The 27,384-nt window shown below is 36.4% G+C and overlaps 8 protein-coding genes across 9 annotated transcripts in view; 1 reads left to right on the forward strand and 7 right to left on the reverse strand.

Annotated features, from left to right (window-relative positions):
* Positions 1–4,145: 4,145 nt before the first annotated feature.
* LOC108910416 lies at positions 4,146–6,265 on the reverse strand. Its single transcript, XM_018715004.1, has 4 exons — positions 6,130–6,265; positions 5,159–5,422; positions 4,813–5,103; positions 4,146–4,533 (listed from the first exon to the last, which is right to left on the reverse strand). The coding sequence occupies exons 1-4, from the start codon at positions 6,203–6,205 to the stop codon at positions 4,235–4,237; spliced, it is 930 nt and encodes a 309-aa protein (XP_018570520.1). The 5' UTR covers positions 6,206–6,265; the 3' UTR covers positions 4,146–4,234.
* Positions 6,266–6,714: 449 nt separating this feature from the next.
* Positions 6,715–8,320, reverse strand: LOC108910453. Its single transcript, XM_018715054.1, has 4 exons — positions 8,159–8,320; positions 7,563–7,829; positions 7,134–7,430; positions 6,715–7,064 (listed from the first exon to the last, which is right to left on the reverse strand). Exons 1-4 carry the CDS (start codon positions 8,235–8,237, stop codon positions 6,775–6,777), a joined length of 933 nt encoding a protein of 310 aa, XP_018570570.1. The 5' UTR covers positions 8,238–8,320; the 3' UTR covers positions 6,715–6,774.
* Positions 8,321–8,430: 110 nt separating this feature from the next.
* On the reverse strand, positions 8,431–9,989 carry LOC108910400. The gene is made up of 4 exons (XM_018714986.1): positions 9,820–9,989; positions 9,455–9,721; positions 9,095–9,388; positions 8,431–8,826 (listed from the first exon to the last, which is right to left on the reverse strand). The coding sequence occupies exons 1-4, from the start codon at positions 9,896–9,898 to the stop codon at positions 8,528–8,530; spliced, it is 939 nt and encodes a 312-aa protein (XP_018570502.1). The 5' UTR covers positions 9,899–9,989; the 3' UTR covers positions 8,431–8,527.
* Positions 9,990–10,203: 214 nt separating this feature from the next.
* Positions 10,204–12,219, reverse strand: LOC108910396. The gene is made up of 4 exons (XM_023454288.1): positions 12,198–12,219; positions 11,753–12,067; positions 10,406–10,672; positions 10,204–10,343 (listed from the first exon to the last, which is right to left on the reverse strand). Exons 1-4 carry the CDS (start codon positions 12,217–12,219, stop codon positions 10,204–10,206), a joined length of 744 nt encoding a protein of 247 aa, XP_023310056.1.
* A 375-nt stretch (positions 12,220–12,594) lies between these two features.
* LOC108910421 lies at positions 12,595–14,090 on the reverse strand. The gene is made up of 4 exons (XM_018715008.1): positions 13,976–14,090; positions 13,555–13,821; positions 13,200–13,490; positions 12,595–13,086 (listed from the first exon to the last, which is right to left on the reverse strand). The coding sequence occupies exons 1-4, from the start codon at positions 14,049–14,051 to the stop codon at positions 12,779–12,781; spliced, it is 942 nt and encodes a 313-aa protein (XP_018570524.1). The 5' UTR covers positions 14,052–14,090; the 3' UTR covers positions 12,595–12,778.
* Positions 14,091–15,681: 1,591 nt separating this feature from the next.
* On the reverse strand, positions 15,682–18,445 carry LOC108910422. Its single transcript, XM_018715010.1, has 4 exons — positions 17,892–18,445; positions 17,054–17,320; positions 16,702–16,995; positions 15,682–16,019 (listed from the first exon to the last, which is right to left on the reverse strand). Exons 1-4 carry the CDS (start codon positions 17,962–17,964, stop codon positions 15,712–15,714), a joined length of 942 nt encoding a protein of 313 aa, XP_018570526.1. The 5' UTR covers positions 17,965–18,445; the 3' UTR covers positions 15,682–15,711.
* Positions 18,446–18,523: 78 nt separating this feature from the next.
* On the reverse strand, positions 18,524–20,992 carry LOC108910420. The gene is made up of 4 exons (XM_018715007.1): positions 20,813–20,992; positions 19,992–20,258; positions 19,640–19,933; positions 18,524–19,026 (listed from the first exon to the last, which is right to left on the reverse strand). Exons 1-4 carry the CDS (start codon positions 20,883–20,885, stop codon positions 18,719–18,721), a joined length of 942 nt encoding a protein of 313 aa, XP_018570523.1. The 5' UTR covers positions 20,886–20,992; the 3' UTR covers positions 18,524–18,718.
* Positions 20,993–23,019: 2,027 nt separating this feature from the next.
* The window catches only part of LOC108910425 (flightin), a 19,786-nt gene continuing 15,421 nt past the window's right edge, over positions 23,020–27,384 (forward strand). The window contains exons 1-2 of one of the 2 annotated variants that reach the window (XM_018715014.2): positions 23,020–23,217; positions 24,408–24,631. In XM_018715014.2, coding sequence (XP_018570530.1) covers positions 24,417–24,631 — 215 coding nt within the window. In that variant the 5' untranslated portion in view covers positions 23,020–23,217; positions 24,408–24,416. The remainder of the gene's footprint in view (positions 23,218–24,407; positions 24,632–27,384) is intronic. The other variant, XM_018715015.2, reaches the window with a different exon arrangement.

The raw sequence follows: 27,384 nt of genomic DNA on the forward strand, positions 1-27,384 counted from the left end.
TCTACGATGAATAGAAGCCGAAATATTGCAATAATATAAACAATTGCGCTACGATTTAAAAAAAATCTTATCTTGGGCTTCTGTTGGTCGTAGAGGGTACTTTTTTATTTTAAAACCGTATTTTTTTGTCAGCTATCCATTGCATCTATTTTCGGTGTTAGCATAAATAGCAACAATGTTATTCAAATTGTTTATAAGCGAAAAACGCACGGTTTTTTTAGTGCACAATTTGAGAATGTTAATTTTTAAAAAAACGGTGATATTTTTTAGTTAAGTCGCTTAATTATGTCTTTAAGATTACAATGACGCTTTCAGAATCATGTTTGGTTGAAAATTAACGCCTGTACAGAGGCTTAAAGTTCATAACTTTTGGAGCCTCCGCTATAAACAAATAGAATTGTGCGAAAACTATTGCACCTACAGCGCCCACTTTTGGCACACTTTTAAAGTATGACAAAACCCTCAACTTGTCATAGGTTTTATAAAATTTTAACAATAAATGCGATAGTTATAAACAAATGAAAAAATGGGCACTTTTCTTGTTTTTTTGCAATAACTTTTTTGTTTATTAACCGATTTTAATTTAACAAGTCTCATTTTGTAGATAATTTTACTCCCTACAAGCTGTCTGAGAGTCACTTTTCGCTAAAATTTATGGTTTTCCCTGCAAAGTGAAAAAACTGTTTTCCTCACTTATTGTTTAAATAGAAAAGTTAGCTAATAAAAGTTTTTGACTCAGATAAGAGATGTCTTGTATTATGTTCCTTTATACAATTTTACAATAATCTCGCGGATAGGACTTTTTTCGAGTAAAAATTTAATTTGCTGGTCTATACCTACTTATCTGTATTTTATATTTCACGATTTTCTGGCAGAATTTAACAAGCAATCTAGCGCGCCTCGAATCAGCAGATATTTGGCAACACTGTGAGAAATTATTTACTTCGTGACCAGCAACTGGTGCAGAAATATTTGTCTTGAAATGTGGACGATAGAAAATTGTATTTAAATATTATATTAATTGAAAAAAAACCATACCTCATCAGGGATCGAACCCCGAACCTTTAGATTAGTAAGACAACGCGTAACGCCTTGAGCCACGAGACCACATTTATTTTCTTTCGATAACCTGACTTATATATTTAACGTTGTGCCTCTTGTGATACAAACAATAATTATAATGAATATATTGGCAGACGGCTGGATACCAGTAATAATATTATTGGCATATTTTGAAGAATTATCAAAAATAATAAAAAATAAATTGTTGCATATTTTTAGAACTTTTTTCGAGTTTCTCTTTTATTTTCGCTAATTTTCCTGGTGTGTTATGTAATATCGAGATTACTCAAATTAGGTACTGTAGTATTATATGCCACGTTAAAAATTATTTAATTTTTCGCACAGAGCTGTAATTGTCCCACATGCCTGGCACCAGAGTTATAGAGAGGATTGTGGAAAGTTTGTTGGCATTGAATCTAATGTAATGGATTATAACTAATAAGTGTTGTAAAAAGCATTTTACGCAAGTTAGATTTCCCCTTGAGTAAGACCTTTTCCCTTTTTTTGGAATGAAAACAATTTATTCACCAGCGGAACATTATTGTTACAGAAAGCAAGCAAACAATGAACAATGAATTAGAGTTTTTATCGTATTTATAACGATGCTGAGTTTGCATCGGATGACTGTCTTACAACAACCAATATGAAGTCACTCGTCCTCTTCAAGATTAAAATTTACAATTTTAATAATTTTAAATTTTAATTTCGTTATCATTATTTTTATTTTTATTTGACTTGGTCGTTATAAGGCTTACAATTTTCCTTATTATAAAATACAGTGCTATAATGAATAAAATTATGTACAATATTATCATTCCAATATTAGGTTTTGAAGTTAATTGAATATCTGATATTCTATTTATGTTTGATTTTTGTATCTCTAAATTTTTCTGTATTTCAAATAATTTGTTAATATTTATTTGATTAAGGTTTAGGTCTGCAAAGTTAATAGTTTTATTTAAAATAGAGTTACCATTAAATGATAAATGAGGAATACATATTCAAATCGTTTGCATGTAATTTGTTTAATTTATTTGTTTCTAAATAAAATGTATCAATTTCTGTTTGACAATTTTCATCTAATTCTACAACATAGCTACCTTAATTCAAATTTATATTACTTTTAATATTATTACATGTTTCTGTAATTAATATGGAATTCGGAAGTATTACAATGTAATTTGCATTATTTATTTTATGAATTAATGGGGGACATTATATTTGTTTCGGTAAGAAGTGTATATATATAACATTACTGAATTCTTTTAGTATAAGAATTTATGGCTTTCCTCTCCCATCTTTTTTTGTATTATTGACTATTCCCTCCCATACTTTATTACAAAGTCTCTAAGGAAAATAAAGGTTATTTATTTATTTATTTATTTATAAGAAGTCATTGTTTGCATATTAAGGCAAAGTAAACTCGTTTTTTCAATATTTTGTTAGCTATTTAATTACGATTTAAATATAAAATTAAAGTAAAAATTCATAAATTATTTTCAAATTGCGTTATATCTGTTATTGAAAATGGTTGTGATTAATAATGGTTATAAAAATGATAACTACCAGGTGGAAGCGGGATGTAACTTGTCATGGTATGTGCAAATCCAATGACCTCGTTGGAAATTGGGGTAACTGACTGTGAATTGCCATTTCTCAAATGTCTAGAAAGGATAGATCTACAAAGCTTTCGGTGACAGTAAAGTGATATTCGTCCTCCCTGTCACATGGTCTATCTGGGTCCACCTCCCAGAACAACGTAGCATTTGATGCGATTGAGACGCTCTTGACACTAGTATATTACCTGCACCTTTTTGCAATGTCATACAAAGTACATCTTGCGCCGAGTAAAGATAGAATTCTCAACAATATTAGACTCTTACAATATTATACCTTTTTTTAGTCGAACAATTATCGATTCTATAAGAAATTTTACATTTTCATGACGGTGAGCTAGATAGTTACAATACTTACCTGAAATCTTGGTAAACAGGATTATGGCCATACTTTGACACTCAATTATCTAAAAATAATTGTTAACGTATATATAGTTCGACATAACGTAGGTAGGTATGCAATTATTAAGAATAAATACCTATTTTCAATTCTTAAAATATTATTCTGCTACCCCCTGTATCTTTACTTTAATTATAAATAATCATGTGCCGGATATATGTTAATTATGATCGAGCGAAATGAATTAATTGTCTAATGTTTATTTTACCCTACCCCAGTCTCAGGTTCCATAACGCGCTTGTACCTACCTGCCGATCGGGGCCGAGCGACCCCCGATGGCACACTACTGAAGGCCACAAGCGGGCGTCCCGACGCCTGGCGTCTCGGGCGTCCGTCTGTCTCAACTGTCGCCTTACCTGCGACGGTTCAGCCTGGGAAAATTTCGGGGACCGTGGGGAAGTCGGGGTCCTTTGTCGGCGTCCTTTGGTCCTTTGTCGATGTCCTATGTCGGCATAGATCAAAGGTTGGCGCCGCATAGATGTTAATTGGATTTATACAGGTGTGTCCTTGGTGAATTTACGGGTGGTCCCAGATTAACAGTAAATTATAATTTAAGATCAACAAAAAAGAAAAAAATAAATATATTGATAAAACATATGTGCAGAATATACTTTTAATTTAATACCTTATTGCCTTTAAAATATCTGTCAGCAAACTTATAATTTGATAGCTATAAGAGATTATGAAAGTTATCGCATCAATCGGTATTACATCATTCGATGTAAGTCACGTGTTCGAGCAATGCAGCAGTCAAATTGACGGTAAATTGAATTGGCCGAGCGTGGCGCGACATTCAATTTGGTGAAAATTCAAACTTGACGTGGTTTATTGCTGGGAAAGCAATATTAACGATTGGGTATAAATTGTAAGAAGACATAGATGTAAGACTGAGATAAACACAATCATAGGCATATAAGTAGTTATGAGTAGAGCTGGATTGTTTTGTTTTTGCTCGCTACTTATGAACTTTGTTATTTAAGTGTCGTTTAATGGACATAATAAACATCTACTAAATCCAGTTCTAGTATTAATAAAGATTAAAAACAGGTATAATAACCACGACTATAACATTTTGTAATTGTAATTATTTCCTTGAAACAACATGCCAGTATTATAAAAATTTCCAGCGAAACCGATCGTTCTGCTCCAAAAATATTTAATCGGGAGACAGATCAATGGTCTGTACAGCTATCGGGGCACTTGGAGACCTCCCCCCGCTATTTTCCACTGAAGCCGTCATGAAGTACATGCTGTTGGGCAGGAGAGAATCGATATGTACGGAAGCCACCGTCGGCTCTGTCGATCCTTGCAAGGACACCGTTGAATTGAAATACGCCCCGCCATCTATGTGGAAACTGCTTAAAGGACACCTATTGGATTCTCCCTCCAGATGCCAACTCATGTCGATAGATGTAGCTTTGACGTCGATCGACCTCAGCGTTGGAGCAAACTGAGCTGCAATAATAGTCGTAGTTAACACTCGCATCGTCGGTTTAGATTTCTTGACGTTTCAAGGACATATCCTCAAAAGTGAAGCTTGTTTTTTGTGTACTGGCTTATAGTACTCTGAATTTTTGTAACTTTTTAACTCCATGGTGACTGTACATACCTACCGGTACACATAGCAGAAATAAATACCAGTCAACTAATTTCTTAGCGTCTGCTGAAGAAAAAAAGGAAATGTCTCTTGAAATGTCACGAAAGCGAAGATAAGAATATATGAAAAATAAGTACGTGTGGGATTGAGGAGTATATACAGCCTCCTCAGTGGCCCCTCTATAGTCGGGTGCGCTTGGTTAATAGCTCGTAGGTTAAGTTGATAGGAAATACAAGGAGAGACGTTAGGTATATAGGCGGATTTTCCTTCCATGTACACGTCATGCATTGTGCCCTGGTCTAGATCCTCGACGGTTAAACGGTATTCCAAAGAGCAATCTCCGTGGGTCTGGTTCGTCAAATCCCACGCCAGGAAAACGCTTCTGCCACTGACGTTGAAGGTGAAGTAGCCTAAGGCCAGGTCAGTGTCTGTAAAAATTGAGGTAAGCAACGGTAGGCAACGGTTTGCGAGAAATTACACTACCTGGGGGTAGGGGGATGTAAGAAGTCATTCTGTGTGGAAACCCTACGACGTCGTATGAAATTGGAGTGATTGTAAACTGCCATCTCTCGCAGATGGGCAAGAAAGACACGTCTATGAAGTCTTCACGGACGCTGAAGTGGTATTCGTCTTCTTTGTCGCCTACGATGTCCACCGTGAAACTAGTTACATCGCATGGTCTGTCGGGGTCTACTTCCCAAAATAAGGTCGAGTTAGACGCGATTGTTACACTCGTGACGCTAGGCACTGCAAAAAGGAAAAATCAGTTAAAATTATTTGAAAATAAACAAATTCTGAAAGTGATGCTGACTGAAATCTTACCATAAGTCTAAACACTATGCGCAAAACTATTTTGTGACAATTCGATCAACATGTCTGCCATTTCTAGCGATGTTTGTTACCATCAACGAACAGTAAACTTTGGCATCTATCTGAAAGATGGCGCCTTGTTTGGATAACAGGGATTTGGGAACAGATTGGGGAAGTATCTAGTACTTTCATTTCGTATTTCATACTCTAGTTAAAAAACGTAAATTATATTTAATACCAAATTAAAATTTGTTCAAGTGAACAACTTACTATAAAAGTTCCATTGTGTCATTTCAAACGAAGGTATTTCAAGGGTCTCTCTAGATTATATCAAAACAATTAGTGCTATGAAAATATTTCACATAAACCGTTTCTTGCTTTAAATGTAAGGGTTTACTTTAATTAATAACGAAACTGTAATTTCCATTAGATAAAGCTTATTTTTTCTTGATGAGTGCAATTAATGAACACATAATCAGACTGACATAAAATGGTAATCGGAAAAAGAAAATATATGGTAATTGACAAGATTAGAAGGTGCTCCTCTTATTGTTTTCTAAAAGTAAATGAAAATGTTAAAAACAAAAGCTTTTCTCAAATTATTGCTTGTTTTTTTTGCTTAATATAAATATACATCTGCTTACCGCAATCCTGTCCATTTGATTGACCAAAGCTACAATATATTGCTAGAAAAATCAAGAAGGCTCGTTCGACAGCCATTTTCGTATATTATGTTATAATCCTTTAACTATCACTTATGTGGTGAGATTGAAATGAAAGTGTGAATTGCTGATCACTTAGATTTATGAAATGCCTTATCTCAAGAGCATTTTGCAATACAAAAAGATATCTTCTTACATTCACTATCCTTATTACATATTTTATAGGAATCTAGTAATATTAGTCCAAATTCTTCTAAAATTCTGGTCAGGATTGGTACAAAATTTTTCCTAACGATATGTTGTACAGGATCTTCCAATTTCGCTAGACACATAACATGTACTTATATTAAATAGCACTAAAGAGATAAGGTAAAAAAAGCATCTTTGTCGATCTTTCTGACGCAACGACCTGTTTCAATTATTTTTAGATTTGATATGAAGAGTCCTGGAAGGACTACTCCATTTGTCTCAAATCTTTCACTATTCCTGCAGAAAATTGATTGGCCCAAAGCATTTGTAAATGGGTAGAAATTCTTCTTACAAAAGGAAGAAAATTACACTACACGATCATTTTTTAACTTATTTAATATAGAAACAAACTTGATCTACAACGCAACTAGATAATTATTAATTGATGTCAAGGGTCTGGACAGCTAAATTGAAAGCTGGTGACACCCCGCCGCTGTTCTCAACATAGACGTTGAAGTAGTACATGCTGTTGGACTGAAGCGATCTAAGTTCCACCAGGACCTGATCTGAATCCACGTTTTGTATCGGCACAGATATATTGAAGTAACTGCCACCATCCAAGTAGAGAGCTTTCAGTGGACATCTGTTGGATATACCTTCCAAGGTCCATGTCATGTTGACAGACGTTGTCCCGATGTCAATGGCGAACAGTGAAGGAATTATTTGAGCTGGAATGAATAGAAAAAAGTCGTGAAATTGTGGAATCTATCTTCAATACAGACAAACCGGAGTCTTACGTTTTGCAGGCATGTAGAAATGTATCGGCGTTGTCCATGCTCCTTCAATGTTAGGCTGAGCACCGTTGATGGCTCGTATGTCCACATGGTGCGAGATGCAAGGCCGGGGGAAAGTCAAATCGACCGAGTTCTCCCATACGTAAACGTCTTGAGTCGTGTCTAGATCTTCATCGGTGACTCTCAACTGGTAGTAAAGACTGCAGTTTCCATAGGTGTTGTTGACCAAATCCCATTCCACCAGAACGTCTTTGCTTTCCAGTGAGGTGGCTTTGAAAGAGGTCAAGGATAGGTCAGCATCTGAAAGAGTGAATTAAATACAAGAAGGAAAATATTCTTGGTTATATTTCTTGATCTTTCAAGGTCAAGGAAAGGATGGATACTTGTAGGATATTAATACCCATTACATAGAAAAGAGAGAGTTGAATTTACCCGGTGGTAGTGGAAGGGGTACACTCAATGTGCGACCGAATCCCACTCCTTCGTAGGACATGGGGATAACAGTGAAATTGAACTCCTCGCAGATCTCGAGGAAAGACAGATCCAAATAGTTCTCTGTAACCTCGTAGAAGTAACCCTCTCCACTGTCGTTAGTGACGTTTACTTGGAAATGTGTTATCTCGCAGTATTGGAATTCGTCCAAGGTCCAATAAAGGGTAGCGTTGGCCGAAATCATAAGTTGCAGGATAGGTTCGGGTGCTACAAAAAAATGATAGCTCCTTGAATTTGAAACTTTAATGTGATTAAAGATGCAAAATATATTCACAGGTGGATAAAGGAACGATATATGTAACGGTAATTAAATTTGAAAGATCAGGAGTACAGATAAATAAAAACAATGGTACTGAAAAGGAAATATGTTATATGTGTATATAAAAAAATAGTTGTGGTTAACAGGAATGTGGATACGTAAGTAGACGGTACTACTCATGATAATAGATTTAATAGATAAGGAACAATTGGAGATAGTACAAAACTGTTTCTATCTTCACATACTTTTTTTTCGTCAAATAATTCGAATATCTTACCACAATCATCCTGGCTGTATGAGTGATGAAGAAATACACAGGAAAAGAGTAGAACCAAAGATACATGTTTTAAAACCATTTTGATTGGTTGATTGTTTTCACGACTAATATGTTCTAGCCTATCATCACTTTATTTATACAATTTATGTCCAGTATAACAATTAGCACTCATCATTTGAGATACAAATATCAATAAATCGTTAATCGTTATCTCGGAAATATTCAATGTCTTGTAAGATGTTAGAAATATTGGATTAAAATAAATTAAACTGTCGAGCTATAATTATCATTATTCATTCTCAAAAAAAATGACATAATCTAGAATACGTTTTAAATTACAATATAAAAAGTCTTGTATCTACAATGTAACTAGCTAGGGATCAAGTCAAGGGTTTGGACAGCTATAGGAAAGGCCGGTGATGCCCCTGCACTATTCTCCACGTATACCCAGAAGAAATACATGCTGTTGGGCGTGAGGGACTTCAATTCCACTAGAACCGGCTCTGACTCCAGTGTATCTAGCAAGGGCACAGATATATTAAAGAGATTGCCAGCGTCCAAGTAGAGAGCTTTCAATGGACATCTGTTGGCATTGCCTTCCAAGGTCCACGTCATATTGACAGCTGTTGACCCAATTTCAATGGATGATAGAGATGGAATTATTTGAGCTGGAACAGACGAAAAATATATGAAATGATTGAAAGAGTATCAATATCAAAACTAGAAGAAGATAAAAAAGAGACGCGCGTTTTCATTTATTGCTGAGCAATTGAACATATTTTTTGTTCGTATGTTGGATGGAACGTGGTACGTGTGTCCACTTGAAATTATCTCAAACGTTTTTATCTCTCAATATAGGACGTTAAGAAAGTCTGATTAATTTTGCTTATCAAATTTTTTTAAACGACACCTTATGGAATCTGTATTGCGACATACGTTTTGCAGGTATTTCGAAATGCATCCCTATCCTCGGTCCCTCAATGGTGGGGTGACCTCTGTTAACGGCCCTTATGCCCAACTCGTAGGGCACGCAGGGTGAGAGGAAGGTGAGATGGAGGGAGGTTCCTTGCACGTAGACGTCTTGCGTTATGCCTAGTGCTTCATCGGCGACGCTTAGCTGATAGTGCAGAGTACAGTCGCCATAAACGTGGTTGACCAGGCCCCATTCCAGAAGAACTTCTCTCCCTCCTATTGCGGTAGCGTTGAAATAAGCCAGAGTGAGATCAGCGCCTGGAAGAGTGAATATAAGTACAACACGAACAAGTGCTGTGAAGTTAAACAGTATGAAGTACTCACTAGGTGGCAATGGGATGGCTTCTCTCAAGGTGCGTCCGAATCCTATGACGTCGTGCGAGATGGGGATGATTGTGAACCTCCACTCCTCGCAGACTTCAAGGAAAGACAAGTCCATGGAGTTTTCCGTGATCTTGAAATGGTACTCGTCACCTTTGTCCCCGACAATGTCTACTTGGAACATTGTTATTTCACATGGCTCGTCTGGGTTCATGTACCAATGCAAAGTAGCATTGGCTTCTAGGAGAATCTGCTGAACACCATTAGGTGCTAAAAGAAAATTGGTACAAATGATGAAGAGACTACAGACACAGTACATATTGTAGATACACACAATTTATTTCACTCTAATAAATTTTATTTCTTACTACAATCATCTTCGTTCTGAGCGTTGGCATCATGAAGCAATACACAAGAAACCACTAGAATAGCAAATATGTTAACCATCTTGGTTAGTTGGTTGATTAACTTCACGACTAATTTCTTTTGCCTTCTTCGCTGTATACAGTCTATGTGAAACGCAGTACCTAACTCATATACTGCCACTTAAATAGAAATATCAATAATCTATAAAAAATCGGTTTATCTCTGAATCTCGATTGTGTTCATCACAATCAGGCTTAATCAAGAGACATTACAAAGTCACGAATTGTTCTGTTCTTCTATTCTGGGATGGTTTATTCAGTTGGTTTATACAAAAACTTGCAATAGATAGAGAATTTTTTAAATTATTTAATATAAACTATACAAATTCACAATACAACTAGCTGGGGGTGAGGTCGTGGGTTTGTACAGCCAAAAGGAAGGCTGGTGACGCCCCGCCACTGTTCTCTACGTAAATCCGGAAGAAATACATGCTGTTGTAGGTGAGAGACTTCAATTCCACCAGAACCTGAAAGTTATTGAGAGTAAAACTCAAGTCAAACTGTATGAAGAATAGTACTCTGCACTCACTAGGAGGCAATGGAAGGGATTCAGTCAAGGCGCGTGAAAATCCCATGACCTCCTTGGAGACGGGGGTAACAGTAAAAGTCCACTTCTCGCATATTTCAAGGAAAGACAGGTCGACGAAATTTTCCATGACTTTGAAGTGGTGCTCATCTTCTCTGTCTCCGACAATGTCCACTTGGAAGTATGTTATTTCACATGGTTCATTTGGATGCATAAACCAGTACAGGGTGGCGTTGGATGTGAGGAAAAGTTGTTGGAGGCTACTGGGTACTGAAAAAATTCGGAGAATTGTGACGGGGATTGACTTGAATATGATAATTTTCTTAGATGAAGATGGTAGATCAGGGAGAGAAAGAAAATTATAGATGTTAGTAGTGTATGGCCATTAGATGTGCATTATTTGAGTAGTTTCCCTTTTTTTCTATTGAAATCACTAAAATCCACATCTAGCTACAATCCTGAGTTGATAACATCTTGCATGTTTCTAAAGATAAGACATCTAGATAAAGATGATAAAGTAATTTAAGATGAAGGTTATTTTAGAAGATATGGATATACATATTTAAAAATGTATGTTAACTATGCTTTTAAGAAAAATCTATTCACACAGGAATTAATGATAGAGAATATTATGCAATATATGTCTGCTAGGTAATATACCTGGTGAAATATATACATTAGCTTTGTTCCTAGAACAATCCAAAATAGTTTCCAATAGTCCAACGCATGCGCATTCTGATAACGCTTATATAAGGTTCGAAATTCATTGTTTCGAATTAAATGCGCATGCGTTTGACTATTGAGAACCGTTTCTAATGCACTGGGAACAAAGCTAGTAACTATAATATCGTAGCTGATTAAAAAATCGCAATTCTTACCACAGTCATCTTCGCTTTTGCCGTATGTTTCGTGAAGAAATAGACACAAAGCGAGTAGAATAGAAATTGAATTTTTCGTAACCATTGCAGTCAGTTTCACTTTATTTATATCGTCTATTTGAAATACATTCAATTATTTTAGATACAAATATCAACAACCAATTCAAATTGCCTTATTTCCATTGTTTGATTGAACAGTAAATAAAACAAAAATCCACTAGTTTGTAATTAATTTAATAAACAAATCATAAACATATCATATATCATAAACAAATCATTCCATCCTATCCACTACCAGATGACAGCTCCAAAGTCTGTACACCCAACTGATGTTGAAGTGAATCAAGTTCCTTATTCTAGTTGTGGAAGAAGGTTCATCAATTTCTCTTCAGGATAACAACTTTATCATCCTATATTACAAAATATGCATTTTCAAAAAAGACTACCTCCTCAAAATTGTTTCTTTACTCACGTTCTGGTGGAAGTTGGTACTGGGTGTACCTCACTGGTCCCTCAATTGTGGGGAAGGCCCTGTTGACAGCTCTGACCCTCAACTGGTAGTTGACACAAGGTGAAACGAAATCGAGGACAGCGGAGCGTTCAGTGACGTAGATGTCTTGGATTTCTCCCCTGTCTTCATCTTCAACAGTGACACGATACGTTAGGGTACAATCCCCGTATGTATGGGTTGTCAGATTCCAGTCGAGATGGAGATCCCTACCCACTTGGGTCAACAAATAAATACATTTTGAAAATTTACAATATTTTGAAAATTTCTTGTTATCAACTAAAATAGTTATATTCAAAATATTATGGCTGTAGTTGACTTTTCATAAGTAAAAAAATAAAAATACCAATGCCGTACTTTTTTAACTAGTTACCAATTCCTATTATATGATATTACAAATTTCATGTACTGATAAGTAATCTGTAATCCATAATATTATTTCATTATCAGAGCAAGTTATTTTTGTAAAAAAGTGATGCGCAATTTTTGAATAACCAGAAAAATAAAAACCCACACCCAAGTCTGTTGGCGAAAAATTTAATGCAGTTTAATTTTATATATTTTTCGATCCTGTTCTAGTTTACTTCCAAATGAGCCTGTAATTGGGCTATGTCCAAGTCTAATTTATTATTATCGAAAGCTCTGATTATATCACCTGGAAAAATGCATTGACAATATTTCATGTTGATTAAAATAACCTTACTAGTTTGTAGGCAGATCTTCAAATAATTTTGATAGTGTGTGAATAACATCATTTACTTTAGGTAAAGTGCAAACATCGAGAAAATAAAAATAATACTTTCCTGTGTTACAAAAAAATATATTTGGGTCTAGTTGCAACCTTAGATGTAATTTGTTGCCATGCGTGTGATGGTACCTCTTTATTGATATTTATGTTATTACAAATTGTTATATAGGTTGCTCTCTATGATATTTAATACAAAACAAATGGAATAGTTCGTAATTAATTTAATATATAAGCTATTATTCTTATCCACTACCAGGTGACAGCTCCAAAGTCTGTACACCCAACTGAGCGGGTCGCGATATTCCTGCCGAATTCTCCACAGAAATCTTCAAGAAGTACATGCTGTTGGGATAGAGACCCCGCAAAGCTACATCTACTGGCGGCCTATCCTCGTCGTTGGTTAGAGGGATCGAAATGTTGAAGTTATTGCCGCCATCTACGTACAAAGTCCTGACAGGGCAACGGTTTCTGCCCGAATTCTCGAGGTTGAAGGACATGTCGATGCTTGTGGCGCCCACTTCGATGGCTCTGAGTGTAGGGGCTTCCTCAGCTGAAACATTCCAGTGCTACATTGAATATTAGAAGGTTATATGGACTATCCCCAGTATTTTTTTTAAGAGAACCTCATCCCCTCTAGTTTTTGGTATTATTCTTTTTACTCACGTTCTGGTGGCATTTCGTGGTAGGTGAACCTCATTGGTCCTTCGATGGTGGGGTAGGCCCTGTTAACAGCTCTAACACGCAACTGGTAGGAGACACAAGGTGACACGATATCAAGGTCAGCGGAACGTCCAGAAACGTACGTATCATGGATTTCGCCCTGCTCTTCATCTTCAACTGTGATGCGGTATCTCAGGGTACAATCCCCGTGGGTATGGGTTGTCAAATCCCAGTCGAGATGGAGACTCCTACCCACTTGGGTCACGTTGAAGTAGCTGAGGGAGAGATCGGCATCTGAAAGTAAACAGAATACATTAAAAAATGAAATATTCTCGTTTATTGTAAATCAAATTCTTACTTGGTGGAAGAGGAACGTAGTCGACGAGGCGACGCTCGTATCCTCGAATTCCATCTGAAATTGCCCTCACGACGAAGTGCCATTCCTCGCATACTTCCAAGAAGGAGACGTCCACGAACAAATCCGTCACAACGAAGCGGTATTCGTCTTGCCTGTCGCCTACTATGTCCACTTGGTAACCCTGGATGTGGCAGGGTTCTTTTGGAGTGACCTCCCAAAATAGAACTGCGTTAGCAGCAAGTCTCAGCGTCAAGACACTGGCAGGGACTGAAAAATTGAGGTCGATATGATTTTTATTTTTGTTACTCAGAAAAATAAAAACCCAAATCCTGATTTATGCCAAAAAAGTTAATCCTGCTTATATTAATATTTTTTTTGCACGTGACGGAATATCTGATTAGTAACTAACAGATGTACTTACTGCAGTCCTCCCCGCTTATACTGGGGGCGTAAATGTACAGCGCCACAAGAGCAAAAAAAGTGAATTTGGAAATCATCGCCACAATGATGTTTCAAAACTGACGCATTTGCAACTGACTTGTATTTATATACTCGATACGAAAATCCCGGATTTGGTTCTATTTGGATAGGTGTCAAGTAACCACTCGAGATATGTCATTGTTTTATCTCGACGTGGAAGAAAACTCTTCAAAACACAATTCGCTGGTGATATTTCTTGACAGGGCTTGGGAAAAGTTATTTTTTATATCGACAATCAGTGATTCTAGAATTTGATATTGTCCGTTTACGTCTGATATACATTAAAGATATTGTCGTAATGTTTTTGTAAAAAATCATGAGGGGTCACATTTAACAAAAATTAGAATTACATTTAAAACTGTAGCACGAGTGTTATTTTCTCCTTACAATCATGTATGCATAAGAAATTGGACTGATTGCTGTTAAATCATCGATAACGTGATATTGTGATCTAGTAATCTCGAGTATAGAAAAACAATGGGATTTTCAAGATGTCTGAACAATCCGAAACAAAAAGGAAACAACTTACTTTATTATCGATTTCTCGGAATTTTTTTTTTTATTTTTTATTATTTCATTGATAAAAGTTTACGTTTGACATCATACTCGGGAGTAGTTAGATAAATATTGATTCAGATGCTAACATTTATTATATTTTAAATTAAAAACAGAGAAGTAAAACAAACAATTTTAATTATACACTAAAAAAACTAGTTAATTTAACAATATTCTTATTCGTGGGTAAATTGAAAAAAGTGTCAAGGCAATGAAAATATCGAGGCTTCATTTTTGACTGAAAAGATATTTTTACATTTAGACTTTTTTATGAATTTCAAGTGGTAACATTTTTTTTTTTTGAAAATCACTATCCCAGGCATCATCATTCTGGATGTATAGGGTGATTCACTATATTTTGGCCCCCCTTTGTTTTAAGAGTTATAAAAAAAATGTGAAATACAAAAGTTACACGACTTTTTATGAATTTTTCGAAAATGATGGTTGAAAAATAATTGAAGTCGAAACAAAATGGCCGCTGATTACGTAAGGATTTACAGATTAAGTTATAACATATTTTGACATATCGATCATTGATATGGTTCAAAATACCTATAGGTATTATATAGGAATATAGGTATATTATATAGGTATTTTAACTAAATATCAACAATTAGGCCTTGAGAGGCCTGATTACTCTTGGATAATGTTACATAGTAGGTCGTGACAGTGACAGGTAATATTACGACAAAATTTTTATGGTTAAAACAAAAGAGTTAAAGGGGGTCAAAATATGTATAGTGAATCACTCTGTACTTCCAACTTCAAATTGAGTAAAATGAGATCTTGTTTGTAGGTAGATTTTCAAATTATGACCGATTGGGATTAATATCATTCATTCATTAAGGTTATTTACAACCTTCCAATAATTTGGAAGGAAAAATGACAAAATAAAAGAACACTTCCCTGCACAACTAACATACAATACATACATATTTTTAAATTTTTGAGTCGAGCTGCAACCCTAGATGTAATTTGGTGCATTGCGTGTGCTGTGGCGGTACCATTTTACGGACATTTACGTTACCGCATTGCTTAAACTTGTTATAAATATTGCTGTTTCCCTTATTCCACGTAAATAAAACAAGAATCCACTAGTTCGTAATTAATTTAATATGCAAGTTATCCACTACCAGGTGACAGCTCCAAAGTCTGTACACCCAACTGAGCAGGTCGCGATATTCCCCCAGAATTCTCCACAGAAATCTTCAAGAAGTACATGGTGTCGGGATAGAGCCCCCTCAGGTTCACCTCCACTGGCGGCCTTTCGGGAGTGTCCACCAGCGGCAAGGAAATATTAAAGTTGCTGCCGGCGTCGACGTACAACGTCCTGATCGGACAACGGTTGCTACCGGGGTTTTCCAAACGCCAAGTCATGTTGACCTCTGTGGCGCCTATCTCTATGGTCTCAAGCGTGGGGGCACCCTCAACTGAAACAAACAGGAGTCTAGTTAAAGAGAAGTTTAGTTTCCATAATATAAACTGCAGTAGGGACACCCGTCAGGTTTTTCTGGAAGCTGTAGGATGAATTAAAAACACAGTCAGTTGTAGGAATGTCAATACTGACTTAGATTTCAAAGGAATTTCAAGATACTGATACCAGAAAGGAAGGGCTGCAGAAAATAAAGGAAGTACTGGGGGAAACAAATGCCATTTACTTTAACGGACATGGTTATCATCTCTGCTGGTATGAAGTTGTTTGGATAATTTGGTAAGGTTAGGAAATCCAAATTATGACAGTAGCTTGGATACCAGGTTACGAGGGACATCGAAGTAACGAGAAGGCTAACGAGTTACCAATCTGCAACGCTCCACACCTCTAAACTCACTTGCAACAATCTTAGACCACATATTTTGTGAATGTGAAGGCCTACCAATGGTGCATTATCCTCTGTTCGAAAAAGAAATATCTTAAGTTGGAAGCCATGTAAAGGAGCTACTGTCAAAGCGGTGGAGGTACTTCGAAGTCTAAAGGTAAGGAACTCCAAAATCATGACCTTCTCTACATATTTATAACCTGTAATCTAGAGTTTAGTAAAGGCCACATGAAAGATTAATGATACATTATTCCTTCATCATCGGAGGTACGAATTAGTAGATCTGTATAATTACTTGTTGGTTTAATTTCGTGGTCTAGGAATCTCATGGGACCCTCAATGGTAGGATAAGCCCAATTAATCGCCCCTACGGTGAAATGATAAGGGACGCAAGGCGAAAGTGTGTACAAATTTACTGATGGCCTGGTAACGTTAAATTCTTCAATGTACCCGTTGTCTAGGTCTTCGACAGTGAACCTGTACTTCAGAGTACATGCACCGTAAGTGTGATTCATCAGGGTCCATTCCAAAAGAATATCTCTGGAGTCTATCTCGGTCAGGTTGAAGTATCTGAGGGAGATGTCAGCATCTAAAAGAGAACATAATTTATAATTGTTGAAAACTATCTTATTCAATCTATTACTCACTTGGTGGAAGGGGAATGCTTTGAGTGAGACGACGCGCAACTCCCAAAGTTCCGTTTGAAATGGGTGTCACGACGAATATCAATTCTTCGCAGGGCAGCAAGAAGAATGAGAAGTCCACTTCGGTGTCCCTCACTTTGAAATGATATTCATCTCTGTCACCAAGGACATCTACTTGGAACTCGTCTATCTCGCAGGGGTCGTTCGGGTCGATTTCCCACGACAACACGGCATTAGCAGCGACCCTTAGATTCAAGACATGGTTGGCGACTGAAAGATTTAGTTGGATCAGTTAAAATTGTAGTTAAAAAAATTATGGGATAGTAGCAAAAATATAAGCATCATTGCAAATTTTCTGTGCGGCTGTATCCCATGGCATTTTTCCTGTTCCAGTTATCGAAATGAATGTCATAAATCCCGTTTGATACGTTAAGAGCTATTTCATTCAAACACTTCAGTGGTTAGCATTGTATGTTAATAAGCTTAGATAGTTGATATGAATAAAGATGCTTATCGCACTTTATTGTTTAAAAGTAATTTCGAAATATAGACGGTTTATGTTCCCATAATTTAGCAGCAGGCCAGAAAGACTTTCACTACTGTTTTCGAAGTAATTTATGTCACAAATGTTACTGTAAGCAGGGAAATGATTTTAGGAACGTTTCCGCCATTTCAAACTCAGAACATAGACATGACAGGCAGTGCGACTCCATACCCCCGCCATTTTTTTCAAAATGGCGGGCTTGGAGTAAACGAAGAACGGCAATCTAACACTCTGGCTTTCACTTTATTATCTTGAAGAACATGGGTACATAAATAGTTATTCTGTGAAGTTACTTACCGCATTCCCTGCTAGTGCTGGGGATGAAGGAGTAGAGCACCACGAGTACGAGAACTGCACATTTGCTAACCATTTCTACGGATGAGAATTCAGAACTGAAGCAATTTCAGATGACCTTTATTTATATAGTCGGCATGCAGACTTTCGTAGAACTATTTCAAGACTAGGAAAAACATGATCCAGAAGCGTAGGGACAAAATTTCTCGTGAGGCAACCTTCTTCGCTGAAGACATACTTTGAACTAGTCCATTGTTACTTCAGGAGTGCCACAAGGTTCTGCTTTGAACCCTCATATAGGGAAACATAAAAAGTGATTCTATGTGGAACCATATGCTTGGTTTGCATTTTTAGTTAAGCTGTTCATGCAATACAAAATTACTTTTGAATTTGTATCGATGATTCTGAGCCTATGGGCATCCTCAGCTGAAATATATCAAAATTAGATTGGTTGATGCATATTTTTAATTTTTTTTTTACCTCACGTTCCGGTGACAGTTCGTGGTAGTTGAACCTCTGTGGTATTATTTTCAAGTTCAAAATAAGGTAGTAGTTATTGTATATCATCAAAAAACTGAGATAAATAAATTTTCTGAGTATTTTAAAGAGTAACCACAATGAAAAATAAAATACAATTTGCGACTAAATATTTTTAATGATGTTTCGAATCATCAGAACCATTTTAATACTTACTTATCGATCAGTTTTATTTTTTGGGAGTTAGAGATCGTGTTTACATTGTAAATTACAAGAACTTCCAAATAGAGCAATAAAATAAACTATTGGTTTGTTACAATTTGAAATAAATAATCATCTGGAGATGAGGAAATCTACTCGCTTCCTGGCGATAAATCCAAGGTCTGCACACCTATTAGACCCGGTCGGGATAAACCTCCAGAGTTCTCGACACTAACTTTCAAGAAGTACATGCTGTTGGGATAGAGCCCCCTCAGGTTCACCTCCACTGGCGGCCTTTCGGGAGTGTCCACGAGCGGCAAGGAAATATTAAAGTTGCTGCCGGCGTCGACGTACAGCGTCCTGATCGGACAACGGTTCCTACCGGGGTTTTCCAACCGCCAGGTCATGCTGACCTCTGTGGCGCCTATCTCTATGGTCCTAAGCGTGGGAGGATCTTCAGCTGAAACAAACAAGAGTCCGGTTAAAGAGAATCTTGGTTTCTGTAGTATAGACTGCAGTAGGGACATCTATCAGGTCTTTCTAGAAACTGTAGAGCTGAGTTAAAAGAACAGTCGTTTGTAGGAATACCAATGATGAATTTCAAGAAAGGAAGGACTGGGGGAAATAAATGCCATTTACTTTAACAGACAGATAGCACTATCTCATGTTCTAGTTGGTACGATGTTGTTTGGATGATTCGGTGGCAAGGAAATGAGTATGACAGAAGGACTGTAAATTGGATATCTGTAGACTCTGACTGATTACTGGTCTCTGTAGAAGGAAGAAAAGGTCTTAAACCACATATTGTGTAAATATGAAAGCCAACCAGTGGTGCATTATCTACAGTTGGAAAAAGAAAAACCTTGGGGTGGAAGCCATGTAAAGGAGACACTGTCAAAGCTGTGGAGATACTTAGAAGTTAGAAGGTAGAAGACGGGGAACCTATGGTTGGTCGCGATATCCTGTAATCTAAACTCTGGTAGAGGACACAGTCCCTTGGAGTCACATGAAAGGTTGAGAATGCATCATTCCTTCACCTTCGGAGGTACGAATTAGCAGATCTGTATACTTACGTATTGGTTCAATCTCGTGGTCATGGAATCTCATGGGACCCTCGATGGTAGGATGAGCCCTATTAACCGCCCTAACGGTTATGTGGTAAGGTACGCAAGGCGAGAGCAGGTGAAGATGTACCGATTGCCCCCTAACGTACAAATCTTGAATGCTACCGTCGTCTAGGTCTTCGAGAGTGACCCTGTATCTCAGAGTACAGTCACCGTGAGTGTGATTCGTCAGGTCCCATTCCAAAAGAACATCTCTAGGCTCTATCTCCGTCAGGTTCAAGTATCTGAGGGAGATGTCAGCACCTAAAAGAGAACATAATTTATAACTATTCAAAACCATCTTATTCAAACGAATACTCACTTGGTGGAAGGGGAATGTTTTCAGTGAGACGACGCTCGAATCCCAAAGTTCCGTCTGAAACGGGAGTCACGACGAACACCCATTCTTCGCAGATCTCCAAGAAAGAGAGGTCCACTTCGGTTTCCCTCACTTTGAAGTGATATTCGTCATCTCTGTCACCAGTGACGTCTACTTGGAACTCGTCTATCTCGCACGGGTCGTTCGGGTCGATTTCCCACGACAATACGGCGTTAGCACCGATCCTTAGATTCAGGACACTGTTGGCCACTGAAAGATTTAGTTGAATTAGTTAAAAAATTATGGAATAGTAGCAAAAATATAAGCATCATTGCAAATTTTCTGTGCGGCTGTAAACCATGGCATTTTTTCTGTTCCAGTTATCGAAAGGAATGTCAAAATCCCGTTTGATACGTTAAGAGCTATTTCAATCAAACACTTCAGTGGTTAGCATTGTATGTTAATAAGCTTAAGTGCTTGATATGAATAAAGATGCTTATCGCACTTTATCGTTTAAAATTAATTTCGAAATATCGACGGCTTGTGCTCCCGTAATTTAGCAGAAGGCCAGAAAGTCTTTCACTACTGTTTTCGAAATAATTTATATCACAAATGTTACTGTAAACAGGGAAATGATTTTAGGAACGTTTCCGCCATTTCAAACTCAAATCATAGACATGACAGGCAGTGCGGCTCCATACCCCCGCCATTTTTTCAAAATGGCGGGCTTGGAGTAAACGAAGAACGGAAATCTAATACTCCAGCTGTCACTTTATTATCTTAAAGAGTATGGGTACGTAAATAGTTTCTGTGAAGTTACTTACCGCATTGCCCGCTAGTGCTGGGGACGAAAGAGTAGAGCACCAGGAGTGCAAGAACTGCAAACTTGGTAATCATTTCCACGGATGAAAATTCGGAACTGAAGCAGTTCCAGTTGACTTCTATTTATATAGTCTGTATGCAAACCTTGGTTTTCGTAGTACTTGGATAGCAGTTATGAGCTGCCACTTTAGATATGTTAATGTTTTATCTTGGATTATATAAAATGTATCACCTATTTTGAAAAGTGTATCGTGATTTAATTGTTTCGAACTATTTCAAGACTAGGAAAAAATGATCCAGGAGCACAGGGAAAAAATTTCTCGTGTAGCTTCCTTGTCGAAGGCATATTTTAAACTATTCTATTGTTGCTTCAGGAGTGCCACAAGGTTCTGCTTTGGACCCTAATATAAGGAAACATAAAAAGTGATTCCATATGGAACAATATGCTTAGCTTGCACTTTTAGTTAAGCTGTTCATGCAATTCAAAATGACTTTTTTGGACTTGTATCTTAAATAAATAGTAAGATCTATATCTAGCTTGTTAAAAATATATTTTTTTTATTATTTAATTACAACATAGACCAACAAATGAACTGTTCTGGTGCTTATATACTGTAAAGAATATAATTATACTTTTTCATAATAAAATTTACAATTAACTATTATTACAACAAGAAAAGTGTGTACCTAAATGCTTAAAAACATGTGAGATTAGAATCGATGCAAATGAAAATGGAGTAATATTGTACGATGTAAATCCCAATCTATATAAAACTGATACGGAATTGATATCTCTAGCAATTTTTGGAGTGTTTATTCAGCAAGTGCGGTATATATTGCTATTAATATCGCATTTTAATAAAACTTTGAAATTTAAAGGCACGGGAAAAGAAGCGGTGTATTCCTGCTGATTCAATCTATCATACTCAGAGAGTGGTTGTTATCTTAATTTTGCCACAGGTGTAATTGATGAAGATGAATACATACATGATTCGAAAATCACAAATACACATCTCAAAAAAAAAGGACCTGTCATATATTTCTTTACCTTTAATAAGAACATTTTGTTGAAACTTTTAATTTTTTTTCATTTACTGATTTGATTAGGACTTACAAACATATAAACACACTTCAATAAAACATTCTTTGGTTATCTGCGATTACAGTAGATTTACAATACACTTAAATTGTAACCATAAGCCCCTAAAATAAGCGAAATTTTCACACAAATGTGAGAAGATAAAATAAAACATGTGTGATATTGAGAAATAACACAGCCTCACAAAAAAACCTTCTGTATAACATATTTACGGTGCTATTTAGCAACGTAACTTGATTGGGGTCCTGCTCAGTGTCGATTCGATGTTGATTTTCATTGCTTACTGCCACGTGTCAAGTTTGCCACGCTCGTTATCACAAGAGCCCTCCAAAAATAGCCACGTAGGACCAACCTCAATACTTAATGTCAATAAAGAGTAGCGGTCGCAGCATCGTTATTAGGTAACTGTGATTGGCAGGACAACTATTTGTGTCGACCAGGCAAAGCGCAAATAGCGACAGCCCGACATTAGAACTTTGACGCCGGACAAAGGGAGAGTGGATATTTCTTTTCTCGGGTCTGTCAACGCTTATTTTCCAGCCAAGGCAGCGGGCGGCGGATGCAGTCACTGACAGATACACTTTTTGCATGCGAAAATATGAAAAAAAGTTGTTATTGCAAGAAGTTATTTGGGAGGGGTCACGTAATGGCGCGTTTTCGAGGATTTTGGAGATAATGCAAAATATGATCCTGTTCATATGTTAATATTTTTTAATCTAATTTAAAATAACTCTACATTTACTCTTTCATAGGTACAAGCCTTTTATATAGGACTTATAGGACTTTTTTATACTTCTAGCAAAATGTAAAGTTTCTACGGCACTGATACCTATTTTCGACATTCAATCAAGTTTAATTAGAAAACTTCCGCATTGAATTTTGTCTGGGGGCTAAATTTTTAAGTCCCGCCACTGCTTTTGGCTTTAGGCTCTTCGTAATTCGCCTCAGATTCGATTTTGTTGAAGCGTGCGAAAAACGTACAAAACAATAGAATCCACTACGCAGACGAAAATAGCCATCGGTGGCATTGTTGACAAAATCGCATCGGTGCGGTCGGGTCAGCAGGGTTAAGGTGGCCCGGCGCGAAAAACTAAAAAGGCACCCGAAGGAGACTGGCGGGGGGTGGAGGGGGGTCGCCCCCGTTAAAACCGTCCCGTGTCCCAACCGCCTCCCGAGATCTTGGGGCTATAGCTGCCGGAAGTCGATCCGTGAGGTTGGTGAAGTGCCTGGTTTGTTATTCTTGGTGGTGCTCAGGTGGTGCTGTGATAGAAGGCGCTTTGATTGGGAGCAGCGCAGCGAAAGGAAATTGTGAGTTTCTTCCTGTAACTATGTGGGGTTAGAAGAGATGTTTAACATTGCATTTATTTGCTGAATAAACTTGGTTTTGAAACTCCGCCGTTTCTAAGATAAGATTTTCGGTAAAAACGTTTCTAAATACTTAAATAAAATAAGTAAAACGATGTTGAATCGAAATTTTGTATGTACGATGCAAGAACATAAAAAAATAAGTCTCAGTTCAAACAGAGGCATGCTGGTACATTTTCCTCAAAATTTTCCTAACCTGGATCATGACGACACTTATAACATTATATGTGCCACTGATTTCAGGCGAGACTTAAACAATTTGTTTGTAAATTAATTGGTTGAAATTAATTGATCATTTCAACAATCATATTCGAAAACCTTTATCAGCTTCTGTTTTAAAGCAGAATGAGTATTCTCTTCGCTTTGTTTAAGCTTTACATTAGCTTGAAAAATATTAATGTCAAGAGTGCAACATCCAAACACTTGATTTATTATTTTTGAAGCATTTTCCCTGACAACTAATGTTTTGGTAGCATCAAATTATAATCCGTAAGGCTAAATAATGTTATCTCAAAGTGCTCTTATATGCTAAATAGAAAAATTACGTGAAAGTAGTATTTAATGTTTTGAACAGAAGCGGTATTATATTTTTTTATCAAATATGTGGCCTTAACATTGATATATTTGTATTTTGAGTTCACCGTAATATGCGAGTCATAAATTCGGAGGTGTTCCGACCTATTTAGCCTATTTGAAAATTTGCCAGATCTCTGAAAAATGTATTACCCCGGACAAAAATTCACTAGAAACTCCAAACCCACGACGCCACTGAGGACTTTGGAAATTCAATAAATTTCGATTCGAAATTCAATTTCGAGTTATTGTTTTCTCCCAGTGACGTGGCCTTCCCATAAAAAGAAATTTAACGACAAAAAGAACATAACTATTTTTTTTATTTTCCTCCAATTAGTTTCTGAATTATAATGAAAATACTGGAAAATCCCCCAAACCCCCCTTGCATACTGACCCCACCTAAGAATGTACATCACTGACTGACTTTTCCATCCTTTTGCACAGCACAGCACATCAGCAAAGAAATTTTTACCTAAAATACAATTTTGTCCTTTCTGAACCACTGTATGTACCTCAAAGTTCTATTTGGCGCCCCTTTAATAGTGTCAATCAATTTAAAGACATAAGAAATGGAGGACGACTGGTTTGCTGGCGGCGATGACGAACCCCCACCAACACTCAAGCCCCTGAAGAAGCCCGGCCAGGAAGAGGAGCCACCTCCACCTGCCGAACAAGAAGCCCCTGAGGGAGGAGAAGCGCCAAAAGAGGGCGAATTGCCTCCCGATTACCTGGACGAAGACTATCTGGATCCTGACAGACTGCTTTTGTTCAAACACTGGATCAGGTAGGGGTTGAGAGTAGATTTTTAATTCAAAGACTAGAGCTTGACATTTGCGTGCAAAATCAGTGGCGTATCTAAGAAATTTAAAAGGTAACTTAACTCCGTTAAATAATAATAAAGTTAAATTACCAGCATCTCATTTTGTTGCACGTCAATGGTACACGTTATAACTGTGTCATTAAAATGACGTATGTGGTAGTTTTTTTCAAAACATATATGTTCATCAGTGAAGAGTATGTTATGAAAAATTAACTGGGTATCTAATTTTTTATAATTGAATTTTGGCAAGATACGATTTGAAAGATTCTAGTCAGTTTAGCTTCATAACGCATTTGAGGTTAGAATTTCACGCTTCCCTTCCTTGTTGTTTTTTAATTCTACACAAAAGAGCAAAAATTTTAGGTCATAAATATTATTTCTTATCTATTCAAAGCAGTCACTCGATAATAACTCCAAACCACCTGCATTTATCGCCTCGTTTATTTACTTTGGATATTATTGCATTTGTACATCCAATTGTTCTAGAAAATGAAGATTTTGGCGATATTCAAATTCGATAATCTTTTATTTATACTTCGATAATGCAACGACTTAAAAAATCACCAATAAGTTATTGTTACCCTTTAAAATCGTCTTATCTAAAGTAGACGGATCACGTAAAATTGATTCAACGTAAAAAAAATGATCTACTAGATTTTTAGAACTGATTTTGAATGTGTATCAGTCAGATAAACCAATGGTAGGACTTCACAGATCATGTGATGTGGTGTGGTTTGCCATGTGACATACGAACACATTGTAGATATTGAAAAACAACATAGCATTGTCCTTACTCATCTCATTTTCGTTTTCAAACAAATGCGTGCGAAATCTTCAAAGGGTTTCAGAGTGCTTTGTTTTTATACTGGGAGATAATTTGTACGTTCTGAATAACTTGAGAAATAGTAGTTTTTGCATTATCAAACAATTTAATAACATTGTTATCCTGCTTAATCTGTAACAGGTCTATATGTGATATAAATTATTTCTTCGGTTTATTTTACTGTGTTTTTAAGTTGCTTCTACTTTTTTGTATCCATTTTATTTTTGTTTTGTAAATAATATCTGGCGTTGTTGTAACCATAACTCATTCACATCGAAGTAGCCTTGTCCTCGAGATGACCCCGTTTGTTTCTGTTCAATCAATGGTCAACATTTCTTTTGATCTAGTGACTGTTGAAATAACCCTCATTTATTTTTCTGCGTTTTGTCTACAATGCTTGAAAAAAATTGGGTTTCAATGTCAAAAGGACTGCCAATTTTTTTTTATGTATGTTCTAATTTTACAGACAATGCATGTGTATGAATTAAACCTTTGCATTGTTTATAAAGTTGCTGGTGTTGAAGATGAATTTGTTAAACGACGATATGCGTTGTTATTTTAAGACTTATCTGAATATTAAAAAATCCAATCTAAAGAGCAAAATAACATATACGACACCAAAATCATTCCGATCGGACTACCCCTGCGCCCAGCGGTCGCGACCGAGTATTTTGTTACACCTTCAACTTCTTGTACACATGTAAATATTTCCCTAACAATTAGCCTTAAATGAATCATTTCCAATGTTAAGAAAAATGAGAAAAGTACATTCTTATTAATTGAATACCCTGCGAAAACCGAAATAATTATGGTATTTAAACAACAAGACTACCTGTGACGACTTTATTCTAAAATTAAATTTCACTTTTATTTGTTTTTCCCCTTGGTCCGGAATCCTACGCAGAAAACTCATTTTCGTTCCTGACGACAGCAATTATAATTACTTAAAAAAAATACCTGAGTTTGCGTAACGGTGACTTTGTAATCTTGTCGAGGCTATTCTTGGAGGAACAATAGATGCTGACCGACTAATTATAGAGCACTTATGTAAGGGATCGTATATTTTACTGGGACAATTGCTGGTGTTATATTAGGTTTGCTTCTGCAGGCAGGTAGCGATAGTTCCCAAACTGTGCTGTTGTAGAAACTTTTTACGATGTCCTACTCAACGACATAATTTATAAACAAATTTATAACGCCCGTATTTTGGAAAGGAATTTTCAAAAATGGATAATTTTTTTCTAAGAATGTTTGTTGTCTCGGGAGATTGTGACTGTTTAAGCAATCATACTGTCTATTGAATTGAATTACACTTGCAGTATCTAAAAAATAGCTGAGGTCATTCGTTGAAAGGGTCGTTGTTTGTGTCATTTATACTGACGAAAACTAACAAATCTATGGCTTCTTTTACAATTTTTGGTATTTGAAAATTGTTTCTAATTTTATTTGCATCTTCATTATGGTATTTTCCTATTTATTCGTGCTATAACAATATTGAACTGTATTTTTATGTTTTCTGAGTATTATTCCAAAATTTGTTTAAGAAAAGCCTGGTAAATTTCTGTTAAACCAGATTAACAGTGATAAAAAATGTTTTTAACCTCTTTCTCGTAAATACATGTTGGACATGTTTGTATATTACTGTTCCTTCTTCTTATACAAATAGGCCCAACATATACGAGTCAAACAATATCGGTATTTATTGTTATTTCAAATAATTTGCACTTTAAATCACAGTTTGTGTATCACAGTTAATTTATCCAGACATTTATATATGTCCTGACGGTTATTTCTAGTGTAAAACTGTCCTTGGTAACGAAAACAAATGTTTGTTAATGTGTAGCAAAAACTTCTGCTAGGCGATTTAAAAATATATATATATATATATATATTT

Source organism: Anoplophora glabripennis, unplaced genomic scaffold (genome assembly GCF_000390285.2).
Source record: "Anoplophora glabripennis isolate ALB-LARVAE unplaced genomic scaffold, Agla_2.0 scaffold252, whole genome shotgun sequence".
Lineage (NCBI taxonomy): Eukaryota > Metazoa > Arthropoda > Insecta > Coleoptera > Cerambycidae > Anoplophora > Anoplophora glabripennis.

What these genes read in the sequence shown, in the direction of transcription:
- LOC108910416 (XM_018715004.1), bottom strand. Translation starts at nt 6,205, where the DNA reads ATGGCTGTCGAACGAGCCTTCTTGATTTTTCTAGCAATATATTGTAGC. An exon ending in TTACATCCCCCTACCCCCAG is followed by an intron (nt 5,104 to 5,158) that starts GTAGTGTAATTT and finishes CAATTTTTACAG; the next exon opens with ACACTGACCTGGCCTTAGGC. An exon ending in TATACTCCTCAATCCCACAC is followed by an intron (nt 4,534 to 4,812) that starts GTACTTATTTTT and finishes CTATTATTGCAG; the next exon opens with CTCAGTTTGCTCCAACGCTG.
- LOC108910453 (XM_018715054.1), bottom strand. Translation starts at nt 8,237, where the DNA reads ATGGTTTTAAAACATGTATCTTTGGTTCTACTCTTTTCCTGTGTATTT. An exon ending in ACCCCTTCCACTACCACCGG is followed by an intron (nt 7,431 to 7,562) that starts GTAAATTCAACT and finishes TCACTCTTTCAG; the next exon opens with ATGCTGACCTATCCTTGACC. An exon ending in TTTCTACATGCCTGCAAAAC is followed by an intron (nt 7,065 to 7,133) that starts GTAAGACTCCGG and finishes TATTCATTCCAG; the next exon opens with CTCAAATAATTCCTTCACTG.
- LOC108910400 (XM_018714986.1), bottom strand. Translation starts at nt 9,898, where the DNA reads ATGGTTAACATATTTGCTATTCTAGTGGTTTCTTGTGTATTGCTTCAT. An exon ending in AGCCATCCCATTGCCACCTA is followed by an intron (nt 9,389 to 9,454) that starts GTGAGTACTTCA and finishes TCACTCTTCCAG; the next exon opens with GCGCTGATCTCACTCTGGCT. An exon ending in TTTCGAAATACCTGCAAAAC is followed by an intron (nt 8,827 to 9,094) that starts GTATGTCGCAAT and finishes CGTCTGTTCCAG; the next exon opens with CTCAAATAATTCCATCTCTA.
- LOC108910396 (XM_023454288.1), bottom strand. Translation starts at nt 12,219, where the DNA reads ATGGATTACAGATTACTTATCA. An exon ending in GGATTACAGATTACTTATCA is followed by an intron (nt 12,068 to 12,197) that starts GTACATGAAATT and finishes TAACTATTTTAG; the next exon opens with TTGATAACAAGAAATTTTCA. An exon ending in ATCCCTTCCATTGCCTCCTA is followed by an intron (nt 10,344 to 10,405) that starts GTGAGTGCAGAG and finishes AATAACTTTCAG; the next exon opens with GTTCTGGTGGAATTGAAGTC.
- LOC108910421 (XM_018715008.1), bottom strand. Translation starts at nt 14,051, where the DNA reads ATGATTTCCAAATTCACTTTTTTTGCTCTTGTGGCGCTGTACATTTAC. An exon ending in CTACGTTCCTCTTCCACCAA is followed by an intron (nt 13,491 to 13,554) that starts GTAAGAATTTGA and finishes GTTTACTTTCAG; the next exon opens with ATGCCGATCTCTCCCTCAGC. An exon ending in CCACGAAATGCCACCAGAAC is followed by an intron (nt 13,087 to 13,199) that starts GTGAGTAAAAAG and finishes GGAATGTTTCAG; the next exon opens with CTGAGGAAGCCCCTACACTC.
- LOC108910422 (XM_018715010.1), bottom strand. Translation starts at nt 17,964, where the DNA reads ATGGTTAGCAAATGTGCAGTTCTCGTACTCGTGGTGCTCTACTCCTTC. An exon ending in CAGCACTAGCAGGGAATGCG is followed by an intron (nt 17,321 to 17,891) that starts GTAAGTAACTTC and finishes TAAATCTTTCAG; the next exon opens with TCGCCAACCATGTCTTGAAT. An exon ending in AAGCATTCCCCTTCCACCAA is followed by an intron (nt 16,996 to 17,053) that starts GTGAGTAATAGA and finishes GTTCTCTTTTAG; the next exon opens with ATGCTGACATCTCCCTCAGA.
- LOC108910420 (XM_018715007.1), bottom strand. Translation starts at nt 20,885, where the DNA reads ATGATTACCAAGTTTGCAGTTCTTGCACTCCTGGTGCTCTACTCTTTC. An exon ending in CAGCACTAGCGGGCAATGCG is followed by an intron (nt 20,259 to 20,812) that starts GTAAGTAACTTC and finishes TAAATCTTTCAG; the next exon opens with TGGCCAACAGTGTCCTGAAT. An exon ending in CCACGAGATTGAACCAATAC is followed by an intron (nt 19,027 to 19,639) that starts GTAAGTATACAG and finishes TGTTTGTTTCAG; the next exon opens with CTGAAGATCCTCCCACGCTT.